The following is a 21,482-nucleotide window of genomic DNA, read 5'->3' as shown; positions in this document are numbered from 1 at the left end:
TGAATTGGATCTCTAAGTCATATCCTGTGGAAATCGTTCAAGAGTATCTTCAGAATCGCGCAAATGTCAAATTTGACAGGTTAGAACTTAAACATATCGTTATCGTATCTTGGTGATGTCTAAAAGATATCTAATAGATATCTATTTCAAAATCCGAATCGGGCCCATAGTAAATGTATAGCGAACATGATTTTAGAAATCGGACAGACTATACTAAAATAAAATTAATATTTAAACAAGTAAATATTTCTACGTTAAAAGCGTACAAATCAAAATAATTTGTCCTACTTTGTTTCAGAGTAAGTCAAATATCTACGATAGAGGCACAGCAGGTGCAGATACCCACGGTCACGTGCGACCTCGCCAGCGACATCTCGACGAGCGAGGCGGGCGACATGCTGCCGCAGCAAGAAGAGAGAAAAGACACACTGAAGGTAACCATATTTTACTTTATTTTACTCTACTTTTGTCATTGACGAGTAATTTAAGTGTATGCGATTACAGAAGACAAGCTCATATATTTTTACTTTTATAATAGAACACAATATAATTTTACTTACAAATATAGCGAGGCGATGGCGCCCCGTCACCTCGCTAGCGATATTCAAACTAGCGAGACATGTGACATGTAGCCTGTCCGATTTTCTAAGATTAAGTTCGCCATACTATCAAATCATTTAATTTTAGAAAAGCGGACAGGCTATACAATATAGGTACAATACATTTACCAGTCGGTGAAGTGATGGCTATTGAGCGACTTGTGGTCCAGGGAAAGGTCGAGGGTACCAGGCCACGAGGAAGATCGCCTATGAGGTGGACTGACCAGATAAAGGCGGCAGTAAATGGCTCATCATCACTACATGAATGCACGAGGAAGGCGGCTATCAGAGAAGAGTGGCGACGTGTTGTGAAGCTTGCCACCAACACCTGAAGTGATGACCACGACCACTCTGTCAAGAGTGATACCGACGAAGAAGAAGAAAGAAGAGAAGTGATGGCATGAATAAATTAATAAGTTCTAGTTTCGCGTCTTGGTTGGAACCCTGAAAAAGGATTTTTGTCAAAGCACGGATGCCTTTTAGAATACAATCAGGTATTCTACGTTAAGCAGAAGGTTGCACAGTTCCTTAACTACTTCCCCTTATTGTTTCAGGTGGTAACATCAGCGCAAGTGACCCGCAACCCGCTCGCAGCGTGCCAGCTCCGTAGCTCCACTCTCAGCGTGAACGGTGAGCCGCGCGAGCGCTGCCGAGCGCCCAGCGTCGCCATCGACACCGACATGGTCTCTGAATTCGACCCTTCTTCTTCAGATTCCGGCGTCGTCTCCCGCTGCGCCGGCGTCAAACCCCTCAAGTTCAGAATCTGCCAGCCTATCTTCGGCAAGAAAGCCGAGAGCTCGAGGAGACAGGAGAAGAAACAAGCGAAGAGCGAGTGCGAACCGGCGCTCCCCAAGCAGCATAAACCTAGAGATCCCGAAAGGGAAAAACGGAGGTTAGCTAGGAAAAAAGAAAAACGAGCGACCTTAATTCTAGGTTTAATCATGGGAAGCTTCATAGCATGCTGGCTTCCATTCTTCTTCTTATACATCTTAAAAGCGGCCTGCAGGGCATGCGAAATTCCAGGAATCTGTTTCTCTGTAGCCTTCTGGCTGGGATACATGAATTCTGTATTAAATCCTGTGATTTACACCATTTTTAATAAGGATTTCAGAAGGGCGTTTAGGAGGATACTGTTTAAGTGATGTTTGGCCTACCTGTGCTGCTACCGATGCGTGGCTAATCGCATCATGATGGCGCAACAGCGGGCAGCACCGGGACTTTACAATGTACGTTAACGCCATAACCCAAGGACAGTCTCATGTGATAACTGATAACAGTGAAATATAGAAAAATGCTAAAGTACCCTTCGTTTATGAGAGAACCCACACTAGCGTCTCTTGATCGTCGGCGTCTAGCCTCCCAAGGGCCAGCCATACAAATGAAAAATCCTAAATTTGAACCTATAATGCAGGGAATAGAGTTGATTTTGTATTGTTTGAAAATTGAACGAAATAACACAATTGCAACTCTATCCCTATTTTAATATGGTTTAAATTTCATCGAAATGATTAAGTATTTTAGGTAGGACCTTGGGCCTTAGGAGGCTAGTCAGCGCTATAGAAAATGGCGTCGCTGCGCAGTTGAGCCACCGATGCGCCGAGCAGCAGCCATAGAGACTAAACGCTGACGCTCAGAAGACGCTAGCGGGGGGTCTCTCTATGAAGTCGTGGGTTTTATGTCAGAGCAATATTTGTGGTTTAGCGATTTTTGGTTCGGATTCGGAAAGCTTTGCATTGACAGTAAAGTTTTGAAAACAGTACATCAATAGGCAAGTAGCTTAGACTACTAGACATTTAAATACCGAACATACTTACATTGATTTATTATTTTGCATGCTGAGATATAGAGATAAGGATGTACAATTTTTATCTATAGGTAATTAATATACTTACTACCAGCACAATTACAAGCAAAGGCAATAATCAACAAGCTTGCCACGTTATGTAACCCTAAAACCATCACGTTTTATATTTTTAAACATATTGAACGAACCAAAAATCACTACATCATAATATGAAGTATTAAACAGAAAATTGTATACAAATTAACATTATCATTATATATCTTAGGTCAGCTTATTCTTAGGCTTCTATATGCAGTTACTTCATGTAAAATATTTACACTAATTATGACTATTGGAATTATGTCAAACATGAAGTGACTACAATATTGTTTTGCTGTAATTATAAAAATTGTAAAAATACATTTTGGTAGTGATTTTTAAAATGTAGCAAAAACTATAGGGTTTTATTTTGGAAGTTTGTTCTAATCGTGTTTATAACTTCTACACATATATTATGACAAATAAAATTTATCTTCTGTTTAAATCATCACATTGTTCCTAAAAAAATATAGTATTCATAAAATGTTTACTAGTGATCTCCAATTTTCTAACCTGCTTAATAATTATTGGCAATTGAATATAATAAGATTTACTGACATGCATTTGTCAGGTTAAATTACAATATAAAGTTGATACTACGTTTTTAAATATCAGTGGTCAAGTGAATTGTACTCCTAAAAATTATACTCTTGAATATTAAAATAGACGCTAACACAGATTTAGCTTAAAAGTAAAAGTATATGTTAGGTACAAAAAACGTCTACCTTACCATAATATTAATATAGAGACTGGTTGCAATGAGGTATACCTACAGACTGATCTAATATTATTTTGATATAGCATTAGTGAAAACCGATTTAGAACATTCTTCCTAAATAACATCAATAGAGTTTGTATAGACAAACTATAATACTGCAAACACTAACGGATTTGATTATACTTGTAACCTAAATATTCCTTACATACTGTAAAATATAATAAAGGAATTAAATAGCTTTAAAATTCATAAAGAATATATTTTAAAATTGAAATTTTAGCTTGCATTAACAAAGTTAAATATTTCACACTCAGCAAGGGGATGACCTTTATATATTTATTTGTTTTTAAGCATTTATATTTCAGCAGCATGTGTTTTAAAAACTAATGTAGTATTTATAATGCACGGTATGGTAAAAATTGTGGCGCAACACACACACACACACACATTCACATTTATTTGCTGGAGTTTTAATGAATACAATAGTACGAAATTAGGTTTTCATATTTTACATGTGTCACTATGTTTACTTTTTTGTATGATGGATAGATGGATACGGATGGATATGATGGATAGATATGGATGGATATAGATGGATTTATTTATGTAGGTATCAGCAAGTAAATATCAGTAAACATTACAATTTTAATAGTTATAACCGCTTATACACATCCCCTTGTAATACATATGCGCTTATAATATGTACAAAGTAGTAGTATTTGTATACTTATTTGCTAATAAAGTCCTAAGATTCATTACATTTCTACAAGTTGCTACAATTAGTTCAAAAATATACTAACTATTCGTAATTTTGTGGTTTACTATAGACAGTTAATTCAATAAAATTGTCGTAGCATAATTTTTTTTTAAATTACTACATTGAAGTATTTGAAATTATTGTAGCAATTTATTCATACATAAAGCATACACTTTAATATTAACTCTCACATGGGATTGATTCCAACATAACACAGAACTCAGAATATCCTAAAGACTACCTGACACACTTCTTAGTAAAAAAAATCCAGTTTCATATTACCTACTTAATTATTTTGATTTGTGTTTTATTGAGAACAGTTTTTAATAAGACAAAATGGTTTATCTTTAATTTGGAAGGAATTTTACATATACAATGAATTGATTTTAATTTTATGAAAATACAAATATCAATTTTATAAATGCATTGTTCTTCCATTACTCATGATATATTATCCAAATAAAGAATAACATTGTAAAGACGTGGTGTTAAATACAAAATTGAATGTTTTGTGAGCGTGATTTTATTAAAAATCGTACTTATTTTAAGTAATATTTATTGATTAACATTTTATCGTTTAAGATATAATTTATTTTTAACAATTAACAATAATTTTAAGTTTTAGTAATAATTTAGAGATTACATTTATTTTTATTTCAATATTTAAGACGTAAAAGTCGCTGGTCCAATATTACAGGTAGTTAAATTTTCAATATAGTTGAAATTCGACATGACGTCACTATGACAATGTTCAAATTTCAATTCGATAAAAGTGAAACATAGAACCCTGTAATATTGGGCCAGTGTGCGAAGTGATTGTTTAATTAACCGATTTACTTACTGAAAAAGGAATAATAATTTGTGAAAATAGCTTTTAATTTTTGATTAATAATGCTCACAGTATATTCAATCACAGTAGAATTAATTCTATTATAATCTAAAAATGACTGTGCCTCTGTGCCTATCGATCAAGCACTAACACAACAATAAATGCACTTTATATAGTTAAAAAAACATGTATTGGTATTATTATTATATGTTCTTAAACTGATTTTAAGTTATAGTTAGGATATTTGCTGTAAACTTTTTTTTCGGTAGCGCTGGTCGCGAATAATTATATTTTTTTTTGTTTATATTAATTTATGTGTAAATAGTACTTAATTTAATATTAAATGTAAATTAGTATTAATTAATTAACCAAAAAAGAACACCAAAATACTTCCTGTAAATTTTTCTAATCTTATGAAAATACATTCAGTATATGTATAGTAATGTAAAATTGTTTTATGAATTGCCATATAAGATTAATCGTAAATAGTTTTTTTAACGCTTCCCTTTGTAAATTATAGCTATGATCTATAATAAAATCATTATTAAAGAAACTAAACTTATGACTAGCGTTATAGTTTCTTTTAAAACCGTACGTATATAAATTACTAATAAAATATCAACTATACCTGCGACTGATCATAGTTTACACATCTTGTATTCATCCTGCATATATTTACTATTGTACATTATTCAACCTTGTAAATTGTATAACTAAAACAATTACCAATATATAATTATAAATTATAAAAGAACAACAACGAGAATTTAATTCTAAATTGATGTAAACTTTCTTCGGTAACGTAAGTACTTATACAGTTTTAACGTAATTGTGTAAATAATTACTTAATTATATAATAATTCAAAATAATAACACTGCAACACCATTGCCGTATAGCTGTAATTAGATTTTTAGAATAATTAAACATTGTAACTCGTATTGTACTGAAATCATGAGCAATAGACATTGATCATAAATTTCTTTTTAAAATATCTCTTTTATAAAATTTCATATAGTCTTCCAATGTGTGTGTGATTCTACATAAATCAAAATATATTAGCGGAAATCAAAAGTTCTTTTCCAATGTAAATTGACACCAGAATTTTATGTAGGACATAATTTTTGCACGGATAGAAATTTATTTATGACTATATTGATTCTGCCATTACAATTTTAAATATATTATAATGTAAGGTATATTTATTTATATGTTATGCGGAATAACAATTAAAACATTGTTTTATATTATAGACGGATCCCATCAATTAAGCACCGAGCCCTTGCTAGTTGTTGGGATCCTATCTAAAAAAAACCTACAGTCAAAAAGATGATTGTGTGTTTTTTTGCAATAAATGTTCTTGCCACACTTTGCCACCGCAAATGTCGTTCGAATATTAGACACCAGTATTAAATGCAATAATTTTAATTATACAAAGTACAGTTATTTTTTAAGAAACAAAATGTAATAAAATTTTACAATATCAAAGTTACTTTTGTACAGATATTATACTAATTTGTTTATCCTTACTAGAGTTCCCTTAACGACTCAAGTCGATATTATATATGTATTTAAAAACTAGCAAATTGTTCATGAAAAATTGTTCTAAATTTAATATACTATTTAAACTACGTATAGATAATTATATACAGTAACCTATCTAGAATTTGTTATGAACTATTTTAATTTATCATGACGCGTTCCGTTCGTACTGTTCTTTATGATGTACTGTGGTAATCTACGCTAAGGTTATACGATACTACTAATTCTTATCGAGTCAAGTGTAAATGAAAAAATATACGAAGTACCAAATATACAAATTTTAATCTTTAATGTTTCGTTTGAATTTTCATTTTTATTTCCCCTATACTAAGTAGGTACAGATAGTAAACAATCCTTATTCGTCGTATTTTCGCGGTAACTTACTATTATTTCAGTTAGTCTCACAGAACAAACGCTACGAACAAAGAAAGACAAACAGGAACGTTTCCGAGAAAATACGATGACAAAGGAGTATTAACTTCATATATATACGAATACGTTTTTTCCGCTTTGTAGCGAAAAGCGCCTACAAACAGAACCGGCCTAGCGGGTCGGGCAGTGAATGGGAAAACATACCATACCATAGAAATCGGCAATAATGTTACGTTATAATTCGCACAGAGCTGTGCATATGTTCTTTGACGTGACAGAAATTTGCCAACAGCACGGAGGGTCTAGCCAAGATTACAATCGTTTGCAGAGAACGAAACACTATCATTACCATTTACGTTTTTCTTAGCGTTTCATTTCCTTTTCTGCAGACGATTGTCATCTTGGCAAGGCCCCCCTCAGGCCTGTGCGATTACGCGCTCAGCCAGTGCTCGCCACAAACCCAGAGAGGGATCAAGAGTCAGACCAAACCAAATAGCTGCATCGACTTGGCTAGCTACGTAGCAACATAATGGTGAATCACTACACCTTATAAAACAAAGCCGTATTCGAACAATGAGATACGTCAAATACTAGATATTGAAACGATATGGAATAGATATGTCAGTGTCAAACAAGTGTTAAAAGTGACGTTTTTGTTTGGAGAAATGTCAATTGTGATATCGTTTCAATATCTAGTATTTGACGTATCTCATTGTTCGAATACGGCTGAAAATCCCCGCCGTGTCTGTCTGTTTATGTGTTTGTATGTTCGCGATAAACTCAAAAATTACTGAATGGATTTTCATGCGGTTTTCACTGATCAATAGAGTGATTCTTGAGGAGGTTTCTTAAGGGGGAGGCCTATGTTCAGCAGTGGACGTCTTATGGCTGAGATGATGATGATGATGATGAGGAGGTTTAGGCGTATAATTTGTTAACCCGTGCGAAGCCGGGGCGGGGCGCTAGTACAAAATAAAACTTGACATTTTATCATACACTTAACTTTTATTCAAGAAAGTAGAAACAGACTTCACTTTAAAATATTAAGAATAGAAAAAACTATAGTTTGGTTTTCGTCACTAGAAAAAAACGGCTAATTTAAAAACAAGTGGGCCCGAAGTCTTGTCCTCCCAGAAAGTTTGAATTTCGCGCCTTTTTCTACCGGCAAAGTCGGTTTGCCAGAAAATAATTATTTTATAATAACAATTGTTACTCGCAATTCAAATCGCACTTTGGGTTTCGTAATGGTTGCGTCTTTTTTTTCCATCGAAATAACAAACCGCAAAGCATTGAACTTCGTCTTATTTTAAACTTCCTTATTTTGAAATGGCTAAAACTATAACAATATTATTTTCAGTTTCTGATCAGATTTGGTCATGTCGAATGGAAGTTGCATTTTAATTGTGAAAGGGTCCGCTTCTTTACGAAAATCGCGTTTTGCTTCCTGCTTCATCGCTGGAGAAGCCCAGTTGAGCCATATTTTGAAAAATGGCATCAATGCTCTCCGAATAAGTTTATTTCTAGTATGTTTTAGCATATTTCCGAAGCAAAAATAAGCGTCTGCGGGGCCTCTTTTCAAGAGAAAATCCTCTATGTCCTGTGCTTTTTTTTCTACTGCAGGACGCCCAGAATCTATCCATCCGTTGCATGTAATATCAAGGTATTCCAGTTTTTCACATCCACGAGCTAACCCTTCTAAAAATGCACTGTTCACATATCGGTTATTCTTCATCACGAGGCGTTTTAAATTATGAAGCTGACTGAAGCTTTCGATGAATTCTTGACTCAACTCGATTCCTTTTTCGTCATAGTCACATAAAGATATATATTCCAACTTTGGCATGTTTTTAAACAGCAAGTGTAACTTAGGATACATTGTTATCGAGTTCCCATCAAACTCCAGTTTTTTAATGTTTTGCGAACGATCAGCGAAGTGATATAAATGCTGGAACTCTAAGCGTGAGCAGTGATTAAGACCCAAAGATGTTAAATTATTTAAGTATATAGATTTTAGAAAATATCCAGTCAGGTCAACAAATTCAAATTTAATTTCTTGCCAATAATCATTATGAATTATTTTACATACATTTTGATCTGTAAAACTACCGGTGACGGAACCCAGACCGTTTCTGCTCAAGTTTAATCGTCGCAAGTGAGGGCAATTCAACTCAATGATCTCCCAAATTGTTTTATCAGTTTTACTGGTAGACAAACTAAGAATTGAAGACCCCATTTTCTCTAATATTCTGCATAATCTAGGCAGAGAATAACCTGAGGATATATCTATGGTACGGTAGGAGCAAGTGGCTAAAGAGTTAAAGTAATCACTGTAAAGTAAAGGCTTGGCTATCAAATTTATATTGCGACAAGTCTGAAGATATTCTAGTACCATATGCTGCCACCGCCGGCTGACTGTCTCGGAGCGGACGATGTCCTGGATGTCCACGTGTCCCAGGATCTCTCGGCGACAGATGTCTACTTCAAGCACATCTAGTATTGTTACCGCGTCAGGATCTTCCATAGTTTCTTTGTTCAGAACTGCCAAACATATTTAAAGAAACACTTAAATGTAAATATCGCAGATATTCTACAATGGTGGACAATCAATTGTCTATTTTGACTTGTCAGATTTTTTAAACCTATTTTAGAATGCTATATAGAATACAATAGAAATATTTTTATTCGTGAGGACAGACACAGAAAAGAAAATTATACAAGTAGAGAAATATAAAAAAGGAGAAAGTGCTGATCTTCCGATGAGACCATCCGGTGAAACAAGCAAGACAGGTAACATGAATATGAATATAACAACAAAATTAATATAGATGGTCAAGCAAATCTTGTCAGTAGAAAAAAGCGCGAGATTAAAATTTTCTATGGGATGATATCCGATACCCTTCGCGCCTACATTTTTCAAATTTCTTCTGTATCTTATCTGTAGAAAAAGGCGGCAGCCTTAAGATCTTCTTGACCAACTTTATATAAATACATATATACAAAAGACAAAGATAGTAGTAGTAGTAGTAGTTAAAAATACATGACAATAAATTACAATGTATGGTACAGTTTGGGTACTATATCTATTATATCTGGTCAAACTCATCTTGGCCGTACATTACGCCTGATATTGACAGCTAGCGCCATACGGCAGCTACGTAAACTAAACTAAAATGACAAACAAGAAAGACAGACAAGACAGTGAAGACAGGTCGATTTGTTACCAGTGTTGCCAGATGGTCACAAAAGTCACATTTTTCGTGAATTTTCGCCTCCTCGTGTGACATGTGTGTGACTTACGATCTTGAGGCAATTTTTGTGACTTTTGAAGCTAGTCGAATTTTGGACAAGTTTAGTTCTGCAATTCGTATTATTTAGGAACACAGTGAACGCACCCAAGTTGACACTTGCACTGACATCCACCATCATGTTTATTATAATAGTCGTGGCAAAATGGGACTTGTTACCTTGACATGACGGTGTTATTTAGTTTGATAGTAGTAGTTATTTTTTTTTACTAAAATGATTCATTTCTCTTACTTTTAGTCTGTATTACTCATTGCACTGCGTCAGTTATTTTGAGATTTTTGAGGGCTCAAAAACCATTACTGTGTTATTTTTATCCGGGGGTAAATTATTTACGCATACCTACCTATATTTTTAGGGTTCCGTACCTCAAAAGAAAAAAAACAAAACCCTTATAGGATCACTCGTGCTTCTGTCTGTCCGTCTGTCACAGCCCATTTTCTCCAAAAGTACTCGACCAATTAAGTTGAAATTTGGTACACATATGTAAATTTGTGACCCAAAGACGGACATCTTACGTAAACAAATGAATTTTAAACATAGAGGCCACTTTTGGGGGGTAAAGGAGAAAATTAAATATAATGTTTTTTAAACTATATCGTGTTACATATCAAATGAAAGAGCTCATTTTGAGAATCTCAAATATATAACTTTTGTAATTTTAATATAAATAGTTTAGAAGTTATTTAAGAAAATATCCAAAAAAATACCTTTCCGTCTTTATCTCCGAAACTACTGGGTCTAAAATTTTGAAAAAAATATACAAAATAGTTTTTTACCTATAGATGACAGGAAAAATTTATTAGAAATATGCAGTCAAGCGTGAGTCGGACTAATTACTTCGTTTTTGATCCGACACCTACGGGTTTTTTTAAAGGCAATTCACTCGCGTTTCACTTTTAAAAGTACATTGTTAAAAATTGGGTAATGTACGGAACCCTTGGAACTTAATTTGTAACTTTCTCATTTACCCCCCAAAAGTGCTTGCCCCCATGTTTAAAATTCATTTGTTTACGTTACATGTCCGTCTTTGGGTCACTAATTTACACATGTGTACCAAATTTCAACTTGATTGGTCCAGTAGTTTCCGTGAAAATAGGCTGTGACCGACGGCCAGACAGACAGACACACGAGTGATCCTTTAAGGGTTGCGTTTTTTTCTTTTGAGGAACGGAACCCTAAAACTCATGTAAAGTTAGTAGATTTTTTGTGAAATACAGGGCGTTTTTTAAACAACTAGCCATATTGTGCGAGGTGATTAGGTAGGCCCATACTGAACAAGTTTTTCTATCGGACCAACTCCGAAATCACAAAAAAATTTTTGGCCGTTTCATACATTTTAGTCGAGTGGGTGTCGAAATTTCTATGGGAAAGCCAATTTTTTGACGTGATAACGTCTTATAAATCGATGAACACCGGTAGCATGCACGAAAAAGTGTCACGTTGTGGACATATCTCCAGCATGGTAACTTTACGGCCACGTTTTCTTATGACGTTATCACGCAAAATAATTATCGTCCGTAAACCGAATGTACAGACAATCATTTTTTATTGGGATTTCGGGGTTAGTTTCATAGAAAAAGTTGTTCAGTATGACCTACCTAATCAAGTAATCACCTCGGACAATGTGGCTAGTTGTCCAAAAAAGGCCCTGTATATTATTTTCTGAATTTCTTGTAACGAAATCGATTTACCTACCCATACAATACAATAATATAAAAATGTGACATAAGTAGCAAAAACGTGACTTTTAGGGAAACGAAACGTAACTTATGACTCCAGAGCCCTGGCAACACTGTTTGTTACGAACAACAGCAATACTGTACTGTATTTTGGCAAAGGCCCATGAGGCTGCCACTTCTCCGATAAATAAACAAGCAATACTTTATCGATCTTACAAATTTGATCGCTTACAGACAGTCAAAAGGGGGCGAGAACAATATTTTTAAAAGTAATGTGCCATGGCAATGCAACGGGAACGTAATCTGAGTGGTAAGTAAAAGCAGAAACTACAGGCAGCTTGGTGAAAGCAGGTTTCCTGGCTATATTGTTACCATGGACTATATACTCTTTGCACGGACATGTATACAGGGTGGAAAGATAAGTCCGGCCCTGGAGGGAAACTACCTTAAATCCTTAAGCTGGCTCATGTTACTTAAAGGAGACATTCCTTTATTTTTAAAAAGAAACAAAACTGCATTCAAAGATTTTCAAAAACTCACTTGCCTCGCCCGGAACTCGAACCGTCTAAAAATTCCAAAAAATAAAACCTCGCAATTTTATTCTACTAATCGATACAGTTAATGTTAATGATAACATTTCTCCAAGAAACATTAGGTCTTAAGCCTCCTCCAGACTATGCGTGTGAATCGCGGGCGAAGCCGCGAACGCAAGTGTGGCGTCGATTTCGCAGATTGTTCACGTCTTCGCGCCTTGTTCTCCGTTTTTTGTCGGTATTTCGGCCCGCGTCAAAGGAGACGCGAAGCGCGAACTTGCAAGACTCCACATTACACACTATTTTGGCTCTTCTGTGGCCAGATAAATATTAATTATATTATGATTATATTACATTAAGCAGCTATATTTTACGGTTTCACAAGAAATCAAAATGGAAAAACAGCTAAATCACGTATGATGCCATAGATAACTAACAGTTAAACTCGATCAGCTGATGCTCTTCCGCCATCTTGCCGCAAACCAAACTGCGAAATCGCCGTGAAGTGTGCGAGTGTGGAGTCATACGTCAACTTCGCGATATGTTCGCTCCGCGACGTCGCGCCGCGATTCACGCACATAGTCTGGAGGGGGCTTTACACTCGTCTGTCGTCCAAAATAACCATAAAATGTAATATTTAGTACTTAAGATTTTTTTAGACAAGCCAAATTGAAGAAAAAATAAAAATACTGTGAATGCAGTTTTGTTTCTTTTAAAAAATAAATGAATGTCTCCTTTAAGTAAAATGAGCCAGCTTAAGGATTTAAGATAGTTTCCCTCCAGGGCCCGACTTATCTTTCCACCCTGTATAATCCGGACTGAGTACCTACTGAACAAAGTGTGATAGAAGATCGAACATGGAATTCAAACTAGTGGATCACCTTATCGTTTGTTTTGGAAGTATTTGGACGAGCATTTAAATGTGAACCTCAATCACTTCTTTTATGGTCCATTTTATTATATCTGTTCTCATGACTTTGTAAATGTAAGTAAGTCATATTTTACTACTTTAATTATAATAATATATAGTAAATCGTCGGTTGATGAATCACTAATCAATTCATTTAAAAAAACAGCTACAAATTTATATGTGTTTTGACAATTTTTTTCGTTGGTCATCTATGTGTAATGTGTACAAGTAGCAGAAGTATACTTTTGTGGAATTTAGCTTAATGCCAAGAGGTGCAGAGCTTTTTTTTTGTTTTAGCAAAAAATTAAAAAAAAAAAGCTCGGCACCTCTTGACATAAAAGTACGTGTAACCTAATAAAACAAAATTTAAGCACCTCCTGATATTGAGCTAGAACCCTCCAAATATTAATGTGTTGTTTTGTTTACATACCTTCTTAACTTCTTTGAAAAGTGAATACTAACTACTAGAGTTAGACCAAGAAACCTTTCTCAAGAGTTATATTAAACGTCAAAATTCTATGAACTTATGACGTATAAATAACACTTGCACTGCGTGAGCTATCAATATCGCTGCAGACTTTTCTTGGTCTAACTCTATTCTTTTTAAGGGCTTTATCGCTTAGGGATTATCGGCGCAATTCGGGAAAAGAATTAGAGACTCACTAGATATGAAATAGTAAAGATACGAGTATGTGACGTTCCACGGCAAAATGTACCTTATGGCGGCCGCAATAATATTGGAGCGGAGTTAATAATAGCGTAAACGCCAACCGCCATAAGGTACCTTTTGCCGTGGAACGTCACATATCTTTACTATTTCATATCTAGTGAATCTCTAATTTATTCCCCGAATCGCGCCGTATATCGCTCCATAATATAATCAACATACAATCACAATCATTTACTAAAAAATTAAAACCAAAATATTACTTTTCTAATCCGCGTAAAAGCGCGTAGTTTTTTACGCGGATTAGCAAAGTAATATTTTGGTTTTAATTAATATGGATTTCCGCAAAGTAACGCCTGATTCTATTCACTACAATCATTTACGAGTACTACTTAAGGCCTATGTTTACTAACCACAATTCTTATGTCCATGATTTGATAAACACTCAAACATAATAAGCAATCGTTATCCAAACATAGCACAATTTGTAAACAATCCGTCAACATTCCCTAAGTTTTCTGTAACATTGTTACTATGAGCATGAGCACTATATTTAATTATCTTTGGATTGATATTGTCTTTTATTGGAATTATTTCTCAAATACGTAAATTGTTTTTAAGAAAAATAGATCTTTAAATGGTAAACCGTTAAGACTGCATCGAGCAAAATCAGCGAAAAAGGCAGTCACCGTTTAGTCGCTAGCGTTCACATCTCTTGATAAAAAAAAATATAATAAATGTCATTATTATCCCAAAGAGTGTGTTTACAACGAATCACCCTTGAAAATCTGAAATATTTTACAATATAATAAATACACTTATGCAAAGTTGTACCTAAAACGAGATGAACGAGTGTCAGCGTTTAGTAAAATTTGTATAAAAAAATCGATGCTCATGCTATAAAATCGAGTGATTTCGAAAGCCAGATAACTGGACTACAACGAATCAGGCTTTTCCTATTTTTCCTCTTAAAGGCTACAGAGAAATTCAATCGTAAACGTAAACTTTCGTAAAATTTCCATACATCCGCCATATCTGTCAAATTCTCCTTTCAATCAGATGCCCGCTGGGCTTGGTTCAAAGCGGACGCGTACCAGGATCTCCCAGTTTGACAGTTCGAAATTCATATCCGTATACGAATGATGATACCAGTGAAAAACTGTGTTCAAAATAAATAGGGTAAATAAATAACGTCACACGGAGATCTAGAGTCATTAAAATTTCGATATCTTTTTATTCACAAGTCATAATACTTAAAAAATATAACAAATTATTTAATAAAATATATGAATACAACCAAATCAGTGTAATTAGCTTCTTCCTAATTCACTTAAAATGAAAAAAGTTTGAAGATTTGTTATTTCTTATTGGAATAAATTTTCATTGTGCTGGTATTCATGTTACGTCATTTTAAAAACATATATGACATAATGTCAATATACTAGATAAACAATTTATCAACAAAATTTTTCACATTTTAGCCTAAGCAATATAAATTATTAAAATTTTATTTATGAAGACGGAGCAATGTTGTTCACATAATTTCAGCAATAAAATTCTTAGTTTCAACTAGTTCTGTTGCTATTCTAAGAGCTATCACGAGCTCTGAAAGTTAATTCAATGATATATCATCAAGAAATTGAAATCAAGACTCGACCTGCAGTCTCAGCGAGTTTTTGTGGCTATATTATCAGTTGAAAGAACGATATTTAAAGCCAATACCAGCAGTGGTCTGTTTTACGAGTACCTATATTGGTTTCATGTGACGATGTTTATATAAATGTATCTATCAAACAACAACGTGCTTTTATTTCATTGATATTCGGTGCAAAACGATAACTCAGTAACGAAATTAAATTATGAGAAATGCCTTTGGTTTTTTTCAGTGAACGTTTATATTTATGAGGTCGTTTATAGGTAAGGTCTTATGTCTTATCAGCGTGGCTTTGGCCTTTGGACATTTTTGTAATGCTTTGTAATAAGGTAGGTGAGGTATCTACTTATATCCCTAATTGTAATAACCTTTTTTGAAATGAATTACAATTTAATTATTTAAATAAAAAAGTGGTCCACAATAATATACATCCGTTCGGTCCGCTAAAATAATATAAGTGCCCTTCATAATATTAAGTAGGTATATTTAAGATTAACAATCAGTAAACATCATTAATTACAAATGTAGGCCGATTTTAATTTAATTACAAATTGGGTGAGATATTTCCGACATAAAACCTAAAGGTAAAAGTACAATTTGCTAAGTAAACTGTCAATCTACATTAATTATTATAATAGATAGACTCTTAGAGGTCAGCTTACTGAAGATTATGAACAACATATAGGTACTTTCTAAATAAAATACAATTTGTTTTTCCATGACTCATGTAGGCCTTATTTTACTAGACCATTTAAATTAAAGATGAAATTAATTCATGATAAAAGGTAATAAGGCCCGGTAATATTCTCTGTTATTCTTGAACTTGTACTATGACTCAGACACTGACACTGACAGTGCAAGTAACAAGGCCCGGTTCCGAACCAACATGGTATGGTTTTTTTATAAAACGTGTATTTTTCAAAAGCGCCGGAATATTATTATAACTATTTTGGTATATGAAGAAACATGAACAAATGAGAAATCTATATTGAATTGAATTGGTAATAATATCCTGATTATTTATAAAACTATTTCAGTTAAAATAAAGGTGGGCCTTATATGCCTCACCTAACCCTATTCGTTCACATTTAGATCCTATAGCTATATTTGGTCACTTTGGCCGTCACTATCTATTTGATACCGATTGTACTAACAATTAAAAGTACAGCTCATATGTACTTTTTCCTGTACTGAAACTTATAAGGTATGCCCACCAAATACGCTCATAAGAACGATATATTCGATAGATATAGGCTATGAACTATCTAATGATATACAGGGTGTAATCGTTAAGTGTAGCCAGGCTATAATTCCGTAAATATAACAGATATCAGAAAACTTCAAATTGATATCGAAAGTGCGTTACCCAATTAGTAAAATTACATTAATAACTTTTTTTAAATAAAAACAGAAATATCCCAGACATTAACTCTACTCTAAGACATTAACTCACAAACCCTCCCATACATTTAGTACGACGACTCACCCTTCAAAGAACGTTGGTGTCGTAAGAGATAAAACTGCTTGAGATTCATTATTTGCGATGATAAACTGTAATAAAATAATAAAACTACCGTTTATGAAATAATAGATTTATTATTTCATAAACGGTAGTTTTATTATTTTATTACAGTGAGGGGTGAGTCGTCGTACTAAATGTATGGGAAGGTTTGACGTTAATGTTTGGGATATTTCTGCTTTTATTTAAAAAAGTTATTAGGAATCATCCATTAATTACGTCACATTAATTTCTAGGTTTTTTGACCCCTCCCCCCCTCCTTGTCACACTTGGTCACATTTTGAAACTCCCTCCCCACCTGGTGTGACGTCACATTTTAGGTAATTTTGTTTTCAACGAAATGGGCAGTACTAACTCGGCATTATTTAAAAAAAAAATATTTTTGGTATAATAAATATATATAATTTTATAACACAAAACTAATTAGGAACGAAAATTACCTACATACTTCCAAAACCTCATTATTTAAATGTACTGCGAATAAAAAAATATAAATTAATTTTCGGTTACTGATGAATAGTGATGAAGTTAAAGTGACGTCACAGTGTTTGTGACTCCCCCTCCCCATGTCACAACATGTCACATTTTCTTGACCCCCTCCCCCCCAAAACGTGTGACGTAATTAATGGATGACCCCTTAATGTAATTTTACTCATTGGGTAACGCACTTTCGATAACAATTTGAAGTTTTCTGATATCTGTTATATTTACGAAATTATAGCCTGGCTACACTTAACGATTACGCCCTGTATAAGTTACTTCGGGACGCGTCATGGTCATGGCCCAGAACCCATACTATCCGGGACACAGTTCTTTAATATTATGTGGGGCTAAAAAGGCCCTCTGTCAGTGCAGGTGACAAGGCCCGGTCCCGGGCCTTATTGAACGTATGAGATGGAATAGTAAATTTAAATATTTTAATATAGGTAATTATGAGTTTTTTGATTTCCCGATGAGTTTTAAGTAAGCATCACTTACTGACTTATAAAAGTATAAGCGTAGTACCTGCATTCTATTAGATGTTTTTAAAGCCTTATTATCAATAGAGCTTTAAAAATTAAGTTATAAGTAAAATATAATAAGCGTGTTTAGTTGTAAAAAATATGTTACAAGACCTATATATAACTAATGAAGGGATAATTTTAGATATAAGTAGTTCACTTCGAGTAGGTAAAAAAGACGATTTCTTATATCTTTAATAATAAAACTCCTAGTTTTAATTTGGTCTAGAGTCTGTGCGGAAAGAGAAGAGTTGTGGAATGTATTGAGCCCCATACATTCCACGACTCTTCTCTTTCCGCACAGACTCTATGTCTACAAACCGCATATACCTACCATCGCACACCACCACACTGTTAACTGACAGTTCGTAAACCTTATTACAAAAGGCATAAGGTCTACCGATGGACAGTTAAGAGCGTCGCCGTTATATACAAAAGTCAACAACGAAAATAAATAATTACCTAATACGTCACATACCTATGACATGACATGAACAAACCAGGAAAGCTATATATAAAAAGTGTTTTTTCTCTGTCTTCTCACAAAGGAAAGTTTGACAGTTTTAATTCCTCAAAGGAGGTGAGTAGTTAACACTAAACTCGAAACAGCACCTTTAAAAAACATTAGGGGTCACTGACCTGTCCCAGTAAATTGAGGTAGTGTGCGTGAGCTGCGTTTGTGCGTGAAATGGGGTAATTTGACAGAATCTGAAAATTTACCCTCCTCTACGCCCTCTTAACTAAGAAGTTGTAATTAGTAAATATTTGGAAAGTTTGTCTATGTAAGTACCTACACATTGAAGTCCTAATTAGGAGATATGTGTCATTATCATTAATTGATTAGAGAAAGTTCTCATTTACTTATGATTGAGTGATTAAAGATAAATATACACATTGAATAAATATCTCTTCAAAGTTATAGTTGTTACCATTACTAAAACTAGTTTGAATTCCACATTTGATCTTCTATTTCGATCACACTTTTTTGTCGAAGTACTCAGTCCGGATTATATACAGATCCTTGCAACGAATATATAGCAATTTTACCTCTAAAATACGTTTCAAAAATCTGACATGTCAAATTGGACATTTGATTGTCCACCAACGTAGAATATCTGCTGTAACATTCAAGTAAGTGTTTATTTAACCCTTCTTTGCATGGTGATGGAAATATATTTCCATCATAACATTGTCCTATGAAATAAAGGTGCTTTCGGAGGTACTTATTGATATTTATTTTTAAGACTGTCAACTTTCAACACTAATTCATTTTCGGATTTTTTACATAAATTTACGCGGTATTTAAATTTATAAAAATTGCATTTGTTTTAGGGTCAATTTTTGAAGAGGGTGTTTTTTCGACATTTGTATGGCAATTTTTTATTTTTGAAATATCTGATTTATAATCTTCGTTTTAGAAAGGGTTCTTAACAACAAAAAATATACTGTAGGAGGCACCTCTGTACTTTTTATAGTTAGCTAGATATGGACGTTTAAAGATCGACATTTGTATGACACTATTTAGCCATTTGTAAGGCGTTTTTGACATGTATACGGCATTTTTTCGACATTATATGGCAGTATCAACATGTATATGCCACTATTTATTATTTTTGTTGCATTTATAAGACCCTGACGACATATGTATAATACCTTCTCGACATCTGTATGGCACTATGTCGACATTTGTATGCCACAATCGACATTTATACGGTCAAAATAGCCGTATAAATGTCGCCATACAAATGTCGCGACATGTCGCCAATAATATTTTTTTGCGATATTTCCTACACAATACAACAGATTCACTTATTTATTTTACTATATATTTTAAAACTATATTTGCAACTATTACTATAAAAGAAACATTTTTATTCCAACTAGGTACCAACGTATTCAGCGTCCATACAAATGTCGTTATAGTCGTACCAAAATATATCGAAAGAGATTTTTATCTGTTTTTAAATAAATTAAACTGTTTCCGGGTTTACATTTGATGTCAATCGATGCCCGACTAACCGCACTATTGCGTTGTAAATTTAATCTAACCGTTATTCAATAGACAAAGAAGATTATAGGGGGTATATTTAAGTCATAACAAAACAGGTGCCACGCGGGACAGCGATAAAAAGGCTTCCCTTGTTTTATTAAATAACGCATTAATTTATCAATATGATTAAATCAATTCTCTAGAAAATGCTCTTTATAGAAATGCAAAGTTGTTTATAATACGTTGCGTACATCCAAAGTTATGATTTTTTTTATTGCGCGATGCCGCCACTGGGACAAGCGAAAAACGGCAAATTTCGCCGTTTTTGGAACTTCAAATGCGATTTTGTCAGGACCAAATAATATTTTTGGTACAGTTGTGCATGATTTTTAAAGCTTATAATACACTGAATGAAAATATATACATACCCAGTCTTTTAGTCCTATGGACTTCGAGTTTTAGCCGTGGGACAGCAAAAAATGCCTATTTGAAAATTGACCCTTTAAGACGAAATGTCAGAAAACTGGAAAAACCCAGAAGTTGATGATTTTTAGATTTAGTATAAAGTGATTTTAGGCCCTTTTTTCGGGGTTTTAAATTGTTTTAAATTTGAAAACTTTATCATATGGCATAGTTACTTATAGTAGGTTAGGTTTTTTTATGTATCTCTTAATGAAAATTATATAAATATAAATTAGCCTATTTAATTTCTAACACTAATTTCGCAGTAAAAATGAATGTTATATTTTTTATTATTTTTCCCAGAATCAGTAAACAATTACGTCACACATATTTACATTTCGGAGAAAAATAAAAAATCATGCAAAGAAGGGCTAAATATTTGGCAGTTCTGAACAAAAAAACTATGGAAGATCCTGACGATGACGCGGTAACAATACTAGATGTGCTTGAAGTAGACATCTGTCGCCGAGAGATCCTGGGACACGTGGACATCCAGGACATCGTCCGCTCCGAGACAGTCAGCCGGCGGTGGCAGCATATGGTACTAGAATACCTTCAGACGTGTCACAATATAAATTTGATTGTCAAGCCTGTACTTTACAGTGATTTGTTTAAGTCTTTACCCATTACTTGCTCCTACCGTACCATAGATATATCCTCAGGTTATTCTCAACCTAGATTATGCAGAATATTAGAGAAAATGGGGTCTTCAATTCTTAGTTTGTCTACCAGTACAATGTATAAAACATTTTGGGAGATCATTGATTTGAATTGCCCTCACTTGCGACGATTAAACTTGAGCGGAAACGGTCTGCGTTCCGCCACCGGTAGTTTTACAGATCAAAATGTATGTGAAATAATTCATAATGATTATTGGCAAGAAATTAAATTTGAATTTGTTGACCTGACTGGATATTTTCTAAAATCTATGTATTTAAATAATTTAACATCTTTGGGTCTTAATCACTGCTCATGCTTAGAGTTCCAGCATTTATATTACATCGCTGATCGTTTGCAAAACATTAAAAAACTGGAGTTTGATGGGAACTCGATAACAATGTATC

At 33.9% G+C, this 21,482-nt stretch overlaps 1 protein-coding gene across 2 annotated transcripts in view; it reads left to right on the top strand.

The window, feature by feature from the left end:
- LOC134675061 (alpha-2 adrenergic receptor) overlaps positions 1 to 6,616 on the top strand; it is a 683,584-nt gene extending 676,968 nt beyond the window's left edge. Inside the window, exons 7-9 of one of the 2 annotated variants that reach the window (XM_063533217.1) lie at positions 299 to 434; positions 1,154 to 1,229; positions 1,311 to 6,616. In XM_063533217.1, coding sequence (XP_063389287.1) covers positions 299 to 434; positions 1,154 to 1,229; positions 1,311 to 1,741 — 643 coding nt within the window. In that variant the 3' untranslated portion in view covers positions 1,742 to 6,616. Of the gene's footprint in view, positions 1 to 298; positions 435 to 1,153 lie in introns of both variants that reach the window. The other variant, XM_063533216.1, reaches the window with a different exon arrangement.
- Positions 6,617 to 21,482: the final 14,866 nt, after the last annotated feature.

This window comes from Cydia fagiglandana, chromosome 21 (genome assembly GCF_963556715.1).
Source record: "Cydia fagiglandana chromosome 21, ilCydFagi1.1, whole genome shotgun sequence".
In the NCBI taxonomy this organism is placed as follows: domain Eukaryota; kingdom Metazoa; phylum Arthropoda; class Insecta; order Lepidoptera; family Tortricidae; genus Cydia; species Cydia fagiglandana.
This window is presented reverse-complemented; position numbering and strand designations above follow the sequence as displayed.